This window comes from Aulonocara stuartgranti (genome assembly GCF_965226115.1).
Source record: "Aulonocara stuartgranti genome assembly, chromosome: 23".
Lineage (NCBI taxonomy): Eukaryota > Metazoa > Chordata > Actinopteri > Cichliformes > Cichlidae > Aulonocara > Aulonocara stuartgranti.
Genome location: NC_138958.1, coordinates 6175651 through 6195986, shown reverse-complemented (window position 1 = coordinate 6195986; position 20336 = coordinate 6175651). Strand labels below are relative to the sequence as shown.

Genomic DNA, 20336 nt, shown 5'->3' with positions numbered 1-20336 from the left:
TCAATCCAGACAGGCTAAAACATGCATTTGGAAAACTAGGGAAACCCCACATGAATCACACAATCCATGTAAGCACTACAATACACGCGCATGACACGTAACTTTCTTTTGTATAATATATGACATGTGTAGCTTTTGATTTTAAACCCCTCCCACCAGTCTTACAAACCAATAAAACCTTGCCTTTTTTTTTCTTTTCTTTTTTTTTAAAGAGAGAATTATTAGACTCATTCAAACATCTGGAGCCAAACATGAAGTGAAACTCTTGCGTGTAGATTCTGTGTCTGCTTGTGCTTCATTTGAAACTGCTAGTAATGATGGACTACAAATGATGTGTCTGGAAACTGGATATCAACAACAAAAAACTCTGAATTATCCTTGCAGCTTTGTCATAACGTACCTATAATGTGCACGTTCATTAAATGTATTTAAGATCTTTTAGTTCTTCTGGTTGATGCAAAACATCTGAGAAAAAACTATATGAGAACTTGTTATTAGAATTTTTTTATTCTATGATTTCTTTATCATAGAATGTAAATGCATGCTTTTATCTACAGACAATACATTGTTCACTGGCCAGGCTATGCTGTCAATTTGCTACGGCAAGGAGCTGTTCCAGCATCTCTTCTGACTAAAGATAGATTTGTCCAATTAATTATAGTCATGTCCAGAAGTGTATTTCATGCACCAGGATTGAAAAACATTATTATTTTTTACAATCTGCATTTTCTACATTTTTATTAGAACTACTGTTTAAAGAGTTGCCTCGTAGGAACATAATGAGGAAATATGTTATAGAAAAAATGCATATGCAAAGCAAGGATCCCTTATCTTGAGCCACCACTGTGGCTGCTTTGGCTTTATGCTGGACTAAGGAAAGCCCGGACAGCTACGCCTTCTCTAGTTAGTGGCTCTCTTCTTTAAAACTCATCATCATAGCATATTGTGTTTTAATGTGGTTCCATAATGACACTCATAAACTCAAAATGGATTCAGATTAGAAATTCACTGGTCTGTGCAATTACAATGGCTCCTGTTCATACAATACTAGCTATAAAGTACTGGCTGAATGGACACAAAAGTACTTAGAAATAAAAAATGCAAATGATGCAAAGTAATGGGTATGGGTAGAAGTCTGTGTCTTCAATGCCCCTGTTTAAGTATTTCCCATTTTTGAATGAATGTCCAAGTTAAGCATAGTCTCACAGGCACTGAAATAATTCACAGTAGCTGAAAAAACTTCCAGGACTTTCTAAGATGCTTAATATTTGTAAAATGATTTGAAGCATGACTAAAACGCCGACTTCTAAAGGCATAAAACCATAGAAGAGAGGATCACACAATTATAGCTTCCTATTAATGACATGCCTTGACAGGAATTGGGCAGGTGCTGCTGCAGTCGTCTAGACAACATCAGGCTTTAATAAGGTTTCTCTACGGTAAATTAAGGCTCAACTTAATACACATGAAAGGCAAGATGAAAGGGGTGAGTGGGAGGTATTATCCTTCCCTATGATGAGCAAGTAAATGAGAGTGGTAGACAAAACAAATAAACGAAAAAACTCAAAACAAAACTGCAAGACAAATACATCTTTCTGTATTTATAAGACTATCTTCATCCCGATTCTTGAAGCCATTCCAATATCATCACAAATCCAGCAAATGAGGGAACATCTTTTGGAAAAAATGTCCACCCTTTCTTCAGTAGATTTCCAAAGACTTGTGAAATAAAAACTGTTCCGGTGAGACCATCTGTAGGTCAGCATGTACAAGTGCTAAATAAAAACCAACCTGGGTAAACTCTCCATTCCTAGAGAAGTTGAGGCTGGGAAAGTCCATGTCAGAGATTCCCGGGTATATATCCACTGGCATATCTGGAATGTTGGTGAAAGCTCTGCCGTTTAAGTGGTACTGCCTAGAAAGAAAGACAAAGTTTAGTCTGTTTAACTGTTACACATAGCTTTTTCAAATAATAACAAGGTTTATACTCATTCAGCTACAAACACCTTAAAGCTGCCAAAGTTCACAGGCTTTTATACCTGTACAGTAAGTAGCAGACATGTGAAGCTGACATTTAAGTAGTACACCAAAGTACTCCAAGACAAGCGTGCCGGGTGCTGTTTGTTATTTAGTATTGTCTAACTAAAAGTTAATGGTCTAAAGTTATAATACTGTGTTACAAAACATTTTTTTTAAATTCCACACACGCCTAACAGGTGAAGGCGGAACACTTTCAGTTTGTTCCCTTATGGCATTTTCAAGCCCAATCTAGTCTCTTGTAACTCTTGAAATCTTTGTCTTAGTAAATAAATAATAACAAAAAACAGGCACCAGGGATTAAAAGAAACAAGCTAAACATGTATCTCGGGACAGACAGGCAGAGATAGACAAGATTAGAAAAACCCAGAGGGTAAGCGAGAGCTATCAACAGAAAGTCTAAGTACAGAGAATAAGAGCAGCTCCTACCCGTTTCAAAGATCCATTTCTCCCGAATAACAACCTTCACTTTGTCTACTGTGCTAATATCTGAAACTGTCCAATAGAACTCCTGCGATATTTTCAGTTTCTTCCTGAGTACAAGTCATCATAACGCAACAAGCTTACTCGTCTATGAGTGGTAAAAGCACAGTCAAAATGAAAGCAAAACTAAACCCTTGTAAAGGTGGAACTATAAAAGGACCATCCCATATTCGTCTCACCCAATCATGTTCCAGGGCTCAGAACTGAAGGATTGGAAACGTCCAAATCTATTCAAAGGATTAGATCAGCAGGCCTGATTGATTTAAGGTCAAAATACATCAAGGGGATGAAAGGGCAGTCCTAATCCAGTGTAAGGAAACCAAACTATGGAAACATGGTTCCTCTGATTTCAATCAGAATCAGAATCAAAATACTTTATTGATCCCTGGGGGAATTATTTTTTTGTTACAGTGCTCCATTATAAACAAACATTAACAAGACAGACAATACGCTAACTAAGAATAGTACAATATATACATATATATATATATATATACATAAAGTCACTTATTAATAAATAGCTGAAAATTGTTCATTTATTAATGAACAACAAAATGACATGTTGCCAAATATTCAATATTTGAGATTGTACGTGGTCACACATTCAGTATTTGCTGAGAATATGTTATCTTTATCTTGGTTATTGTTTTATATAACCAATTCTCTCACTTGGTTACTTATGCAGCCATCAATTTTTCGTTTGAATTTTTGCGGATGAAAGGGGCGTCTGGCTGATAAGTAGTAGGGGTGGGGGAAAAAATCGATACTGTGTAGTATCGTGATATTTTGTTCGCTAATAATGTATCGATACAGGGACAGCAGAAATCGATATTTTGTTACAAAAGGGTTTTTGTGCTCTGACTTCAGAGCATGTTGATCCTTTTTCTGAGAAAGAATCCTGACATTCCTTCACTGTCCAAATGTGTTTAATGTTTTTTGGCAGCAATAAACATGACAGTTTACTTATTTTAATTTAAGACATGTTTTATTTTAATTAAGTTTAAAACTTTTTTATTTAATATAAAATTATATTTTGTTTTAATTTACTTTCAAATTCTTCAGTTGCTGAAGGGGCTGCATAGTTTTCATATTGCATAGTGCAGAATAGCTATAATTGTACCAGATGGTTGCATTCAGTTAAGTTGGACTAGACTGTAATACAAACCGTTCAGTTTGTCAACAACAAAACTGACTGAAATGAGAGAAAGACTGAGTGCGAGACTTTGATATTAGAGAAAATGAATATTGATAAAGTTTACCTTTATGTACAGAATCTGAATATCGCAAAATATTTTAAAAAATTGCAATAATATCGTATCGTGCGTTAAGTATTGTGATAATATCGTATCGTGGGATGTATGGTGATTCCCACCTCTAATAAGTAGGTTAACTTAAAAAAACAAAACAAGACAACAATGAGGTCTTTGTTAAACTTATTTTTCCTCAATCAAGTAGATGGGGAGTTAGTGTGAGAACAAGTAGTTTGCCTACACAATGGAAAAAGACAAGATTAATCATGGCGATAAATATAAATGAGAAAAAAAAGGTAAAGAACATGATTAGTTCTCAGAAAACACCGCGAATAGTAACAACCATCCACACTGGAAATCCCCTTAGCAAACAGTGATATGAGTGTGATATTATTACAACAGAAGTCTTGGCAGGACAGCATAAGCTGCCTTCCAATAACACAAAGCCAGTGAGGGTCTCTCAGCTAAAGTAGCTGAATGACTTACTGTTTATCTCATCATGCATAGCCTGAAGCTGTGCATAGATAATAATATCTATAACTTTGCTTTTCCGCACACCTTGGTTTTCTGTTCTAGTGTGCAGTTATCTCAACTGTCTTTCAATTACTGCGATTTTACAAGTTTGCTAGAATTATGTTTATTATTAGGTTTTCAGATAAATTACTTCCTGGCATCCTGTGCCCCTTACTTATTGAGAAGTTCATAATTAGGGTCTTTAAAGGATCAGACCTGATGTGCATTTCAAACAATGACTGTACAAAAGTCTATAGTCATTTTCTACGCTCTTTACTTTAAACATTAGAATGTGTTTCAGCTTCAAAGTGGTTCACTATAGTGCTGACACCTTCAGGATTAAGGCATCATCCTTAAAGCAAACTCCTATGGAGGTGCGGAACTTGCAGTAACTTTGGAAATTAATCCTGAAATAAAAATAAATAAATAAATAAATATTTAAAGCTATGCTAACAGTGAATAAACACAGGAATTTAATGTACATGTAAGATTACCTGAAAGTGATTGTAGATAAAGGTAAGTTTGTCACATTTTGCCCAATTCAGGAGTAGCCATGAACTGTTTACTGTGAGCAAACATGAGCACTTTACAATGATGTTAAAGTGTTTTCGGCTTCTTCCATAGAAAAATCTGAGATCATTATCAACATCTACGGGATGCCCAAGATTACAAAGTAAACAAAGACATGCAACTGCTCTGATTCCTAGGAGTATCTCACGAAGTACAGCTTTAAAAAAAAAAAAAAAAAAAAAAAAAAGGATCCTACTCGGAAGCACATTTCTTTGAATCTGAGTATGCTATTTTTAATAACTGTAGTGTATTCTTTTTTCTTATGTTATACAGTCTCTTATTTCTTGTTTTTTTTTATTGTATATTCTTTAATATAGTGTATACATGCTCCATCTGCCTGTCACTTTGCTGCTGGAACACGCAAATTTCTCCAACAAGGGACAATAAAGGACAATTCTAGTCTAATCTATATTTCTATTCTAAATTTATCTCCCGCAGTGAACTTTGGCTCATGGCAGTGGGAAACACTCCAGTGTGACTCTAGGTAGTACTGTGCTAAAGATGCTAAATAATGCAGAGAAGACAGGTAGCAGGTCAAAGCTAATTTTGGAGTAAATATCAAAAATCCTTTCACTACACGAATGAATCCATAAAACATGAAGAGGCTGTGGTGTTCTAACTGTACATTGCTGATATGTTGTGTAAAGCAGGAAAAGCAGCTGTGTGGGCAGACCTAACCATTATTCCTGCAATAAACTGTTAATTAAATCACTTGAAAATATTCAACTGAGCAGAAAATTAGTTTCTACTTATGTTTAAAAATCAAATGGAGTTTTTCATTCTAAAACTGGTTCTCAGTTTCCAGTTTTTCCCTTACAATGACTACCTGCTATGTGAGTATGTGTGTAGGGCACTTTAATCACATCTTTGTGAGGACACTGACTAAGATATATGCATTACTGAACCTCAAACCGCCAGGTTCTATCACCAAGAATAACAGTCAACTCTCACTCTAACCCTACCCTAAACCTACACCTTAACCTAACTTTAACTCTAAAACAAAGTAAAGAGTCTATTTAAAGTATTTAACGTCCTAAACAGGGCTTTGAAGATGCGTGAAAAACTGAGAGTTCAAACATTTACAAATGGTATTACTCAAATTATTTAAAAGCTGGACAAGTATGCACTATAAGTGTTATGTTGTTATGTTTTTTATTTTTCATCTTTGGTTTCCTGTGATAAATATATCAATCAGTCACTCATGCTGTTTGGATGGGCTGATCATGACGAAGTTGCAACCCACAATCTGCCTGTGGTACACACACACAAACATATGCACAGACACACTTAGGGAGTGTCTCTATTAAAAACAGAAAGTTTAAGATGGCCATATGACACATATTGAATTTGTAAATCATAACTATAATATCACCTGAATTACAGTCTCTCCGAAAAGACTCTCTACAGATTATTTAACTCGTACTGTATTTTATTTTATTTTTTTGCATAAGCTAACACATACCATGTAATCTCTATGCAGCAACTGCTGAAATATTTTTCAGTGTTTGGATCTTTTTAAATTGGATTTATGAATTAGATTTTTAGCCTTGATGATGTGCCATCTTCACATAACTAGAGAAGACAAATATTCAGCCAGTGCCAGATACAGTGATGTTGATACCAATATGACTAAAAATAACACAGCAGGATATAGGGTGGGGACAGACAAATAAGTTTCTTCATTGTCTGGGACATGCAGAGTTGTAAATATCAAAACCACAGTGCAACAAACTGTCAAGAGAAGATAATGTTTTTGCTAATGTTCATTTCATATTTCACAGCTTTACATGCAAATGCAAACCGCCACCTCCAAAATTTCAACCTGCTGTGACAAAAAACATGGTTCTTCTGAATAAAGATACCAGGGTAAGACTGCTGTCACTGTGTGTTAATAAAAAGGTAAATTTTAACAGGTCAGTGTTTTGCTCATATAACCTATGCTGTGAGTTTGTAGCTGGTTCCATTAGTAAATAAATTAATAGATTAAATTAAGAGACAGTGAAGTAGTTCTGTGAAATTGCAGCTGGACAGTAGATATAATCAATTTAAGTTGAGAGAATGACCTGTTGCCTTCTATTTGGTAAGCTATGAACTCACACACAACTCTTAATTTATCCTTTTCTTGTCTTTATAATTGAATTCTACATGTTTAGGCCAGATAATGATAAACTGAGAAATACAGCATTATTAGCGGGGTGATTTTTGCTATTCTATTGCAGCTAGTAGCTTATGCCTGTACCTCAATGTCTCTGCTGGCAACCAGCTTGAACAATATTACAGAATAGAGAATTGCTGAGCTGTTAACCTGCTTCAAGCAGGTGGAGAGCAAGCCCTATCAGGAAAACTCACTGCAATATTCTGCCTCATTTGCAAAGTACATGCTGTACTGCAACTTTCCACTAAGTTAAGTGAATAATCGAATCGCCAAGATACAAAGTAGGTAATGGTGCAAGTGAGCGTATAACCTTTACAGTACCCCCTTTACCCCCCACCCACACACACACACACACACACAAAAATGCTTGTTCACCAGTGATGAGCATGTGCCAAAACAGAGCCCTAAATCAAACACACTCCTATTGTTCTGGATTTTATTATATTCCCAATGGGTGAGAAAGTGCCTTGGTTTTTCTACAACCCAAAGCACACAGATTAATCACAGACAATTCACATATTCTCAAGTGCTCCACATTTCATATAAAACTCATCTCCAGAGCTACTATAATGAGATGTATGCTTTAGTAAGCTCTAATACTAAAATGAACTTCCTCCTGCTGTAACTGTCACTAGAATCTAGGTGATGTTTTTATTACTCTTTATAAGGATCATTTCTGCTGCGCAGGGGCAGAATCAGTCAGCCAGTCCATCAATCTGTGTAAACAGAGCACTGGTCCATTCACATTCTTCCCTCAATGGGGTCTTGTGAGCTATTCACTTCTCAGCTTGTGCCCAGTAGCAATGTGAGTGGACAGCTGAGGGCTTTCGACACCAATCAGTTTCATTCTGACTGTGGAGAGCAAGTCAATCATACTTAGCTGCAGCCTGCTCTGTAACCTGAGGATCCTTCAAAAGAAGTAACACACACAGGGTCGTGCCACACTGAACATCAAAAATTAGCAGGGTAATGTAGAGATGCAGAAACTGGAGGTTTAGTCCTCTGTCCTGTTTACTCATGCCACATTCAAACTTGGGAAACTCTTGTTGCCTTTGAAATGGTTGCTTTAAAGACAGAGAACCACGACTGTGACACGACTGCGACTGTTACCATCTTCAAAGTAACTTTGGTGTGGGAAGACAGCAATAACACGGCAATAATACAGAGCCAGCCTGCAGTCAGTTTGAGATTGAATGGGGTCAAGCTGGCAAATACATGCAGCAGTTTGTGAAATACAGCAATGAACTGAGATAAATTGGCAAAAAAAAATCGTCAATCTTTTGTAATCTTTTGCAATTCTGGCTCCATCTACAGAGAAACTACAGAAAGTATTTACATTAAGAGTCCAGTCAGAACCCAAGTAATCTGAAATGGAAATAAGGAAATTTCTCCGGAGACAGTGGAGAAGTGATATTGCTTAATGTAGGACAGTAAATTTAACTGTAAAAGAAGACAGGAACTCTACAACCTTGCATCAGAATACAACCAGGTAAGCCAAATTCCCTATTCCAAAGAGACACACACACATTGCACATCAGATGCACTGATCAGCGCAGGCTGAGTGCAATGTGTAGGCAATTAATGAATTCATCTTCATTAATGAATTCAATGGAAATTATTTTCAAACCGTCCCAATTTGTTAAGAGTGACTGCATTCAATCTGAGTTGGACTACAATTGTTGCCTCCCACAAAGGGAATTGTGTAATTGTTTTGCAATTTAAAGTGGTCGCCCACAAGTTGAGGGTGAAGGCACACTCAAACACCGAGCAACCTCGAATGCTGCAACTACTTAAAACTGGTCACCAAATCTGAAAGAAAAATTAAATGTAATAATCAAGCAACCACTAACATTTCTTAGTTACTTTTTTTCTTTGTCTATTTTAGTGATACTGAGCCATTAAATAAACTAGGAGCAGGACTGAATAATTTTTGAAGTGCTGCAGAAGGAATGATTAACGTGAATTAAATCTCTTGATCAAAGACTTGGTTCTTCTAAAAACCAGTCAGCCACTTCACTCTAAAACAAAACTGAGAGTACACAAAGACTTCCTCAAATGAGGGGTCCTCAAAACACAGTACTGAAGAACTAGTTGAAATTCAATCAAACCAATCTTGCAATAAACCACAGACCCCTTGTGAATTTGATTGTATTGTACATTGTAAAACAGAGAGTGAGATAAGAGTGTTGTAAACGCAACTTGATGTCAGAAAATTCCACTTTGAGTGAACTTGAAAACCACAGACCCTGCTTTCAACGTCATCTGGCACTTGAACTTTCAAAGACGCACTGCACTGGCAGCAATAACAATAGAAAACACCACTTCTTTAACAAACACTTCTTCAGTTATCTTCAATATGACACAATCTTGGTGATGACTAAATTCATCTTTAAAATAACAAGTCACTATCCACTGAATCACCAAATAGATACTGTATACAAGCCCACTCAATTCTCAGATTTAATGCACATAGTTTTTAAGTTTGGACTGGTTAAAGCAAAAGCCTAATGACGATATCACTTTTAAGACCCTGATAGTTTTCATGATGCAAGAAAGAACCATAATGACTGCTCTAATATTTAGCATGTATCATAGAATTAAACAATTCTGCTGAAAAAAATGCTAACCCATACTGCACAGATACATAAACGGTACATATGACCTTTTATATCAGAGTGCTTATACAAAGTGCACCTGATCTTTAACAGATTAAAATGTCAAAATGTTCCTGAGTGCACAGCTGTGGCTAAATGCATGGAGTGCAGTTCGTGATAACGACTGTGGTTCTTTCTGCCAACAAAAACAAGACGTTACGCAGCCCTTTTCCAGTTTAACTTTATACATGCACAACTTAGGAGAAAACGTTCATTTAGCACTGAGAGATCCTGCAGTTAAGTCTGACACTGGGCCACTCACTACGGGAAATAAAAGAGATTTGATAAAGAAGACCTGCCCAGTGATCTGAGCTGGTCGTTGAGTGTTAGAATGAGTATGTGATCAGCTGTAAAAAACAAACATTCAATCAGCTTTGGGGGTTTCAAAAGTTATGTGCCCACTGAAAGAAACACTTTTACATGCATCTAAATGATAATTTCATGTTAGGTTGGACCAGTGTATCCATTTTCTTTCAATCCTAAAGGTTTATATTTATCAAATATATACAAATGTTTCCCTCAAGTTTACCCGATTAATAATAAATCGTATATAACTGAGTTTAACCTCCTAGGACCTGGCGTCCACATATGAGGACATCACATTTTGGGTCGTCTAGACCAAAATACTAAATTTTGCTCTACATTTTGCTCTACATAATATGCCCAAATATCAAAGAGAAATTAAAAATGCATGCTTAGGAGGTTAAGCACCATCATACACTTATCTAGCTATATTTGACCAATTCTAAAAATTCTTTCACAATTTTTGCTCTTTTTATATTTATATGTATTGCTGTAGGATACACATATAAATGTCATTCTGACTGACCACATTTAAATGTGTGGAAGTGATTGTGTGCTATGTGGATGTCACTGTCTCAGGGAAGTATGCATTGATCAAATACACCAACATGAGGAAAAATTTATAATAATTTAAGTCCCTAGACTGCTAGTGCATTTTGTCAGTTCATGTGTGAAACTTGGAAACCAGGAAACTGCCTGTTTTAAATGCTTAACATTGGGGGTGTAACAGCATTTGAAACTCAGGGTTTGGTCTGAACTTTGGTTTCAGACTGCATTCAGCACTCAGATGCTGCATTCTGTGCTTAGAGTGCTACTAACTGTCAAGTATATATCTTTTTTTTTCATTGAAAATGTAAATAAATCATTCAAATATCAAAAATGTTTCCATTAAAAAGAATAAAACATATTCATAATTAACTGAGATAAACTAGTAAACCCAAAAAGACAGCTAGAACATCAACAAAAGGTGCTGGGTAGACTTTGCTTGATATAAATAGTCTTCTGGCAATAACTGTTAGGCTCCCAGGGAACATTAAAAAAAAGAGCATTTCATACCCAACCCAGCTTTCTGAACAGTTCAAGAGAAATACATGTGCTACTACACCCCTACTGAATATGGTAATTGTTATGGAGCATTCACTTTGAAGATACTGTAAACTGTGCTTGTAACTTACTGATTTCCAGACTGCATAGGGCAGTGTATGCTGTATCCACTCTGGTGAGAAGAGAGGGGCCAGGCAGTGGGGGTGGGAAATATTGAACTCTAAAAAGAAAGATTAAAAAAAGACTTATCACTTAAAGCAGCATTAGGACTTTAACACACAGGAAAGGCTCTCCTCTTGGTCCAAATTTAATATAAGTCAATACTATTACCAGCACTTTGCTATGTGTTATACTAAAAACAAAATACTTTGTTTAGATAAATCCCATCTTTACCCCACCAAGAAGTGAATGCTGCAGCTGATGGCAAAGAATGCCTGGGAATGATTTCAAAATGTTTCACTGTAGTTGCGCAATCCAATAATCGGTGATTTCAACAGCATTCAATAACATTCATCCTTAGTGTAATCTAGAGAGGTGGAAAGTTTCAGTTTCACGTATGGTGGGGGTTTTTTTTGCTTGTTTTTTAAAGAAATTCTCAGGAATAGCAATCATAATCCCATTACAGCTGAAAAGGGTGGAAGCCTGCTTTCATCACTTTTTAGTGGAATCATTTACTTTTCTGTTCACAATACACCATTAGAAAATGTGATTGTTTGATTATGTATTTAAGCACAATCTTTTAGATCTGTTAAGATGATCCAGACCAAAATTCAAGTGATTATCCAACTACATTTGCAGCAAAATGCCACACATTTCCAAATGTGTGGCATTTTGTGACACATGCTCTTTTATTTATCTATTTTGCCTTTTTGAAAAATATTAAAGAAGTGAAACATAAAAGAAGAAAAACTATGGAGGTTATGCAAATAGGCCTATATATAAAAATGCAAACACACCTCCATGCTAGTGGGGGTTACAGAGAACAAGCTGTTGTCCAGCTGAGGGCCTTCTGGATGCAGGTAGTTCTCCCCGTCCATGGCCATCGCTGAGGTGAGGGTTGGCATCAGACCACAGCTTCACTCATGACCACCAGCCGACTTAAACTATGGACTTTCCGACCACCACTCAGGTGCTGGCTGTGTGTGAAATAGGGCTTTTAACAAGGGCAAATGCAGTCCATGACCTGAAAAAAAGAGTAGGAATGGATGAGACATATAGGAAATGAAGAGGACAGCAACAGGAAAAAAGCTGTCAAGCAGTTTCGCTGCAAATATGGTAATTATAAAATCAAGGAAGATGGTGTAAAGATAAATAAGCCATGAAAATCAGCAGAAACTGTGGGCTTAATGGCTTACTTAAAGTCAGATTCAGCAATAAAAAAGCTCAAAATCTCAAATTGAAGTATTTGGCCCATGTGCAACTGCAGTGATGGATACACAGAGAAAAGGCTCTTAGACTAGCCTATAATGCAAACCCCATTTTATATAATCTGACAGTTATACATGTTTTGTAATTTTAGTTTTGTTCTTTTTATTCAACAAACGGCATCCATAAAACCATGTCTGTCATGGTCCTGGGTCGTTGACCCAGCGTTTTGCGTTTTTTCTGATCTGTATTAGTTTAGGGTTAACCTGAAGTTTGGTGTATTGTCAGCCCTACCTGTGTCTGTCCTTGGTGCTCTGTTCATGTCCCCGTGTTGTGTTGTACATCAGTCTGTTTCCTGTTTTATTTTGAAGGCTCGTGTTCTGGATTTCCTGTTCTGTTCTGAAGGTCTGTGTCTGTTATTGTGTTCAGCTTGTCTCCTCCGGTCCCCGGGTGTATTAGGTTCAGCTGTTCTTCCCTCCTGTGTGTGATTACCTGATTACCTTGTGTGTGTATATTTAGTGGGTGTCGGTCTGTGTTCGTTGTCGGCTCGTCTGCGTTCATCCATGTATCACTGCGTTAATCTACATTCATCTGCGGTCTATGGTGTTCCTGTCTCTGCGTCTCTCTGCCCCGCACCCCTTTGTATGGTCCCAGGTAGAGCTGGGCGATATATCGAGTTTTTAAAAAATATCGATATATTTTTATACGAGATATAAGATGTGACAATATCCTTTATATCGATATAGTCTATGTTACGTTATAATTATACTTGTGGAGCCACAAGTTTGCCTCTCTTTCGTCCACTTTCGTCTTTACGCAACGTTACTCGGCCTCGCCTCTCCTTCACTGAACACAACTCCCCCTCCTCCCCCATCGCTTCACCTGCAGGAAGCGACAAGATGGACACGGCAAATCTCCGTTAACGAGTTACTGCGCATCGCCCCGTGCGTGGGGCTGGACGGCGTCAACGTGTTAGCTAGCTAACCATGCTAACGAGCTAACCACGCTAACGCCATGCAGCCCAGAGGGGCTGCACGGACTAAAATCCTTTCATTTTCTCAAAAGTTGACAGCGCGCCTTATGTATGAATTCTGGTTGTGCTTGATGGCCGCGAACCGATTTTATGTGGAACACGGCGCTCAGCAATCTGTCAAAAAATGTTTTAGTACGACTTTGGTAAGCTACGGAGCTGCACCGCTTGATGGATTGTCGGAGCATTACGGCTGAGCCTCGCGGAGTGATACGTACTGTGCTTCAACGTAATATTACCCTACTGTGTATAAGGACCATAAATGGCACCTTAAGAGACGTGGTTGCGAAGCGGATTTCAAACTCCAGGCTGTCAGTCACGCAGTACAAGTTGGGAACAGAGCAGCTGTGAAATCTGTCTTTGTTATTGTGCTCAGCATCTTTTAGTTTACATTTTGACTGCACAATTGTGAGCTTTTTGTTATGCACAAAAACAACATTGTTTTCTTTTATTTATGGAGCATTATTATTTAATAAATGCTCATTTATTTTTGAGTAAATTTTATGTACATCTGCTCTATGTTAATAAAAGTGCCTGTGTGACATCTGGGACACAGCTTTGACTAAGAACTCTCTTTTTGTTCTTTCTTTATGGCTTTAAAAAAAAATATCGAGATATATATCTTATATCGCCATCCAGCTAAAAAATATCGAGATATGAATTTTGGGTCATATCGCCCAGCCCTAGTCCCAGGTTTGTCACTTAGTTTCTCCCAGTTTAGGTTTCCGTTTGTAATTACTCGTGCTTCATTGCCTGTTTTTGCCACTACCACCCTGTAAATAAAACGTCACTCGTATCATCAGTTTGCTGCATTTTGGGTCCTCCTTTTCCTCCACACCACACGGCTCCCTCCGCCAGCCGTGACAATGTCATAAAAAAATATGTTTTAGAAAGACTATGTCTGGCATAGCCATATAAACAGAGTCCAGTTTATGAGAAAAAATAGAGAAATTCAAATATGTCATAAAGCACTAAAATGATTTACAAAATATGATAAAATGGTAATATGAAGATAAATTAAAAAGCAATTGGCCTTACATTTTAGGGCTGCTACATTTGTCAGAACACAAACTGAATTCAAATCTTATTCATAATTAGAGATGGACCGATCCGATATTACGTATCGGTATCGGTCCGATACTGACCTAAATTACTGGATCGGATATCGGAGAAAAATAAAAAATGTAATCCGATCCATTAAATATCACGAAAGCACCTCACAAAACTTGCAACACGCCATAACTCACCTCAGAACGTTAGCACGTCGGAGCAGTATGCATCACGTGATAGAGCGGCTGTGGCATGCGGGACCTGTCGATGGTCTGGATAGCATTTGGAGCTTCGCTAGCAACCCGGCATTTCATCTCCGACAAAGTTATCCCGAGAGAAGTAAAGCAAGTGTGTAAGTCCATCTCTGAATGTTTGTAAAGCATTCCTGCGTTAAGCTTAACAAACGATATATGGAGCGACTGCCTCTTCTTGCTGCTACTTCAATCATGAAACTGCTTAACGGTCAGCTGATCGGCTTTTCTGTCGCTAGTCCGTGTCTCTAGTTTGCTTTTGGCCCACTTTGCACCAGAAAGAGGAAACCAGCGGCTGAACAACAGCAGCACGTTTAAGCTTGATCAGCTGTTGTTAGAATGTATTTAATATTACTTTCTACTCGAGGATCTTTTTCTACGTAGCTGACGCTGGTAACTGTGCAGGGGCGGATCTAGCAAAGTTTAGCCAGGGGGGCTGATAGGGCATTAACAGGGAAAAGGGGGCACAAAGACATACTTTTCTTTCTTATTCTCATTTAAAATGTCTAGCTTTTAATAAATAATTATCTGACACCCAAAGTTTTAATTTGATGTAAAATGAATAGAAGTCAATTACTGTATATAGTAACTATTAAGTCTAATATATATACCCTAGTAAGCTATAGTACTTTTTCCTTTGGGAAGGTACCATCTGTGCAGTCTGCAATTTTGTTGAAGAAAGATGTTGAATCTATTTAATATTTCTTGAAAAATAATTGATTTCTGTGCATTTTTTTTCACACTGCATCAAATTAAGGTTGATTACGTCGATTAAGCATCATGAGGTGGCGCGTGAGGGGTGGTTCCCTATTTTTTATTTATTTATTTTTGTTGTTGCTGGGAGTTGGAACCCTATTAGTTAGGTTGCTTAATATTTATGCTAAGTACTCTTTAAAATACCAGAATAGGGAGGATGGTGTAGGTTTAAGTTTATTAGATTGATCAGTATTGCTGAACTATGAAATTTTTTTTTTTGCATACAGGTATAACAGAATAGCTTTAGTGTAGTTGTTGTTTTAAACTTGAGTATGAACTTATACAAAATGCAGCAAGATATTTAAAAAACAGTTTTGTTGATTAAAAAACACTATATCGGATTCATATCGGTATCGGCAGATATCCAAACTTATGATATCGGTATCGGACATAAAAAAGTGGTATCGTGCCATCTCTATTCATAATGCAGAGTTTGAGCAGATATTTATTGATGGACAGTCCTCATTAGCTGGTTGTCATCCAACATCACTGAAGATTCCACATTCATTACAGAACCAATTAAAATCATGGCCAGAGGTCCACAGCAGTGTGCACTGCGCTGGATAAACCTATAATGAGCACAAGCTAAATAACAAACATAACATAATAGTATTTAATACAGACATGGTGGTCCAAAAATAAATAAAAGAAAATCAATTATAATAAATTATGTTTAAACCAGTTGTGTTTATTGGTTTGATTTATTATTGTATAACAAATGTTCAGAATTAACAGAAAATGGCACAGCTTTCTGCCGCTGAGTGTCACTCTCTGCTGGACGAGGACCACTGCTTACACATTCAGTAACCCCCAAAGCCAAATTCCAGCCAGTAAAACCACCAATAGTGTGTACTCACAAGACCTTTCATGTCGTAAAATATGTGTATCTTACAACTCAACTTGTAGATATGCAGACAGATTCCTAAAATGCTGTAAAGCCTATACCTTAACATTGTCAATCTTAAACACACAGAGCTACAAAAATATACAAAGGGAAAACCTGAATGGAAAAGCATTTGAGCGATTGCAAAACTGAATGCAGCACAATAATTGCTTTGGCTCAATTAGCTAAATTATTTAATATCAAGTATAATATCTCTGTATATTTTAGAGAACCTCTTTTCTCTTATATGGGATCTAAATCCATAAACTGCGATTTCCAACTAGATCACATAAACAATATATAAAACTAAAGTCAGTTTTTTGCTACTTAAAGTCCACAAGCCTAACAAATCTCTAATGAATCTCACCAGATGGGATCCAATGTTTTAGCACTTTACAAAGCATGTCTGTGTTACATTAGAAACACTACTACTCAAACTGCTACCCTCCTTCCCCTTGTCCTTCCTTCATTCCCTCCTCCAGTTTGCCCCCAATCTGGAACACAGACCAGACATGTTCACTGGGGACAAAGCTGAGGTAATAAATCCTAATAGAGTTCATGAGGGTCTAAATAAGGAGGACTTTGTGTGTCCGAGTGTGTGCAAGTCAGTGTATGAGACAGAGGCCTGGCCCAAGATAGTCACCACTAGCAGAGCCAATACACACAAAGGGAGGCCATTTTCCACTTCAGGCTGCCTGTGTGATACTGTCTGGATAAAGGTGAAACAAATGAGGGGGAAGCCCAATGCAAAGAACCAACTGGCAAATTTCCTAGGCAAGAGGTCTGAAGCAAAAGGAAATTAGATCTTTTTTGAATATGTATGGCTGGATTTCACCCTAGAAAGTGCAGCTCAAAGCAGGGAGACAAAAGCAAGGCAAGGGAGTCAGAGACTGTGTACTGGGAGCCTTGTGAGGACATGCTGGTGTTGCATAAATCTACTTAGTGTAGCAACGTAAGGACAGTGCTTTGCAAATGCATGCCAAAAGTGTCATCACAGCTCCTAGTGCACGCCACGCTTTGGTTTTGCTTGCACTTGTTGTGCACCATTCAATTTCCTAACCAATTCGGCATCACTAACTCAGCTGTAACATTATGGCTCCATCATGTCTGGCCAATGCCCAATACTGAAGTATTTATTTCTTTATTTTTGTTCTTATTTTATCCCCTTTTGTTGCAGGGAAACAAAGAAATCTTTATTATAAAAACACAGTTTTAAGCTCTTTCAGCCCTTCATTACCCTACTTTTAGCCATCCAAAAAATGGATGTAACACAACACATAAACATCGCCTGCTTACAATGATGTCATTTTAATTGCTGATAGTATCAGTTAACATGGCCGATACCAACGTTCTGCTGAAACATGCGGGCCTTATGGTACTGCACAGGAGTCCATTTGCATAGGTTTTTGGCTAGCAGATAAAGAGACTAACACAGATGATATAGAAACACAAGAGTCCTTAAAAAAGCCAAGCCCATATATCCCAAGGGTGAAGATATGATGCATTAAATCCAGTACTGATGGGATATAAAGTTTTTCTAAACACAAGTAAAACAACAGCAGCGTTCTCCACAAAGAACCAAAGTTCAAAAAAGCACACACGAGAAGCAGTTTTTATTGCTTTTAACCATTAGATGTCAGACAATGTAGCACTTAGAATTCTGCTGTTTTGAAATGATGTCCATGAAACTACAGTTACAACATTTATGTAATTCCTTACTAACATCATAGTATAGTAGATGTTTGTTAGCTAGCCCACTGATCTAAGTCAAGAATTGTCATAGCTAGAACCACTCAGTCTTCCTCATTAGCCTTAGCAGACAGGAGCTCCATCGTTCCATAGCCTCTTCATCTTCAAATACTAGCCTAAGTCCACCAATGCATTTTCTCATTGATTTAAAAGGCAGAATTGCTTCCCATAATGCCCTGTCTCTTGTCCCCCCTACCACCTAAACCCACGTCACCCACTAGTACCATGCCAGTTATTGTCTCTTAGCAACAGAAAATGTCCCTCGTTCCCCCTTCTCCCTCCAGAGAGCTCCGGAGGATAATCGATACTGATCATTGTAACTGTGGTCCCAGATCTGCCCTTCCTGTAAGGTCTCTCATTACCGGAAAACAGAAAACCCCCCTACTACTCCTAACTCCTGCAGAGAGGAAGAGGGGTGTGATGAAGAGGGCTATCTGCAGAAGGAAGAGGGCTGGCAGTAGTGGGCAGTGAGAAGAAAACAAAAAATGTCCACTGTAATGCAAGGGGCACAAGGAGTTTCCTCAACATACACAATTCATGCAGTTCTTTTTTTTAAGGTACAGGGTGCTACAAAAAAGGAAAAAAAAAAGGTTAATGTCCTACAAAAAATGTAACAGAGCAAGTGAAAGCAAGCACTCTGCAGTGTAATCTCTTAAATCTGTTAATTAAGTCAGAGGTTACTGCTGGTTTTTGTGCAGCCCTCTCCCATGTGAGTCTCCTAGTCCATCTCTCTCCCTCTTCCTGGGTGGTCTGATGCAAGAGCTCACTAAAAACAAATTAGGCCACTTCATCTGCAGTATTTGCAAAATCCTTAAAACCTGAAACAAATCCACACACTATTAACTTAAGAGGCTACAAACTAGGACGATGTGATTTTTCTTTAAATATAATTTTGGCTTCTAATAATTGTGAAAACAAGATATCTTATATACGATTATTGTTTAACCATAAATTTGCATTTTGCTTTATGTAATAAATGTAGTTACCATTTTTTCTTTACAGTTGTGCACTTTGGCAATTCCCTAAAAGTCCAACTCACTCACCGTTTCACCCAAGATAATTCAAAAAGAGCCTTTAATCAACAAGATATAGATAAAGGAAGTAAAAGTCATAACAACATTTCCGAAGGAGAACCTGCAGGGGCACTCTATCTTCTTGGTGGGTCCTGTGCAGCTTTCCTGAGACATGTGTGCCTGCTGCTGCTTGGCCATTTAAAAAGTTTAGCAAAAGCATGATTTTTCTTAGTTATCTTGTTACTCATAACTGTTATCACAGAATTGACAGAAAAACTCATAGGCATGATTTTTTGCCATAAGCAAACAGCCCTTTCACAAATGTGGACATTTAGTAACATGACATTTTTAGAAACAATATTTCCAAGACATGATATGTGCCTGCCTGTTTGCACCACCACCCTGTTACACAATCCACTATCAGCTTGCAAGTACCAATAATGAGAGTGAAAAGGGAGTCTGGCATATACTGAACTAGCTGACTGACTGCTGGTGGCCTTGTGGCTGCCAGAGCACATGGAGATCATCCAGGGAAGTGTGACTTCCTTAAGCTGGTAAATCACGATTAACACTCACGAGGAGAAGCACCACCCTGCCTAGCGCGTGTGTGCCACCTCACTTGACAAATGAAAACTCACATGTGGAGTGTTGATACTGACAATCAGAATTTCACAAACAGTGATTTTTTTCTCTTCCTGACTCATAATGAAATCATGCTCTATGCTTTACATGAAGTAACTCTGTAGACATTATCTTAATACATTTTAGGTCTAGTAATATATAAATGTCTTCCTTTATGAAAGCAAGATATCTCAGATGCGCCATATCCTGTTTTCAAGACCAAGACCAGTGCAAAAAGTAAATAAATGATATCCCATGTTATGCAGTTTACCCACTATAGTTAATCCCCCGTCTTGTAGCATTAATATGCATTCCTTTACTTCAAATCATACTAATATCATCTTTTCTTTTCAGTAGGGTTACGGGAAGTATTCAGAAGTTTAGCTGTGCTTCATTCATTAACCACATTTGCATAATCAGCTCCTTGCGGCTCACAAGGTGTCAAAACCTCATTATGTCAACCAATTTTTTCAGCGCCTTTGTACGTGCTATATATTTATTAGATTTTTTGTTAGGTGCTCTATGCACTCAGTAAGGTGCATAAAAGTACTAGATGAACCAGTCTGGAGGAGACACAGCTGATGCTATTGTGCAGCTGAACCTCTGAGG

The 20336-nt window shown here is 37.7% G+C and overlaps 1 protein-coding gene across 6 annotated transcripts in view; it reads right to left on the bottom strand.

Moving 5' to 3' along the window:
* sbno2b (strawberry notch homolog 2b) overlaps positions 1–20336 on the bottom strand; it is a 66843-nt gene that overhangs the window by 34722 nt on the left and 11785 nt on the right. For 4 of the 6 annotated variants that reach the window (XM_082523070.1, XM_082523073.1, XM_082523074.1 and 1 more), the window contains exons 2-4: positions 11966–12192; positions 11141–11229; positions 1792–1915 (exon numbers count right to left, since the gene is read on the bottom strand). In XM_082523070.1, the coding sequence (XP_082379196.1) occupies positions 1792–1915; positions 11141–11229; positions 11966–12073 (321 nt within the window). In that variant the 5' untranslated portion in view covers positions 12074–12192. Of the gene's footprint in view, positions 1–1791; positions 1916–2466; positions 2609–11140; positions 11230–11965; positions 12193–12668; positions 12989–20336 lie in introns of those variants that run through there. The other 2 variants (XM_082523071.1, XM_082523076.1) reach the window with 2 other exon arrangements.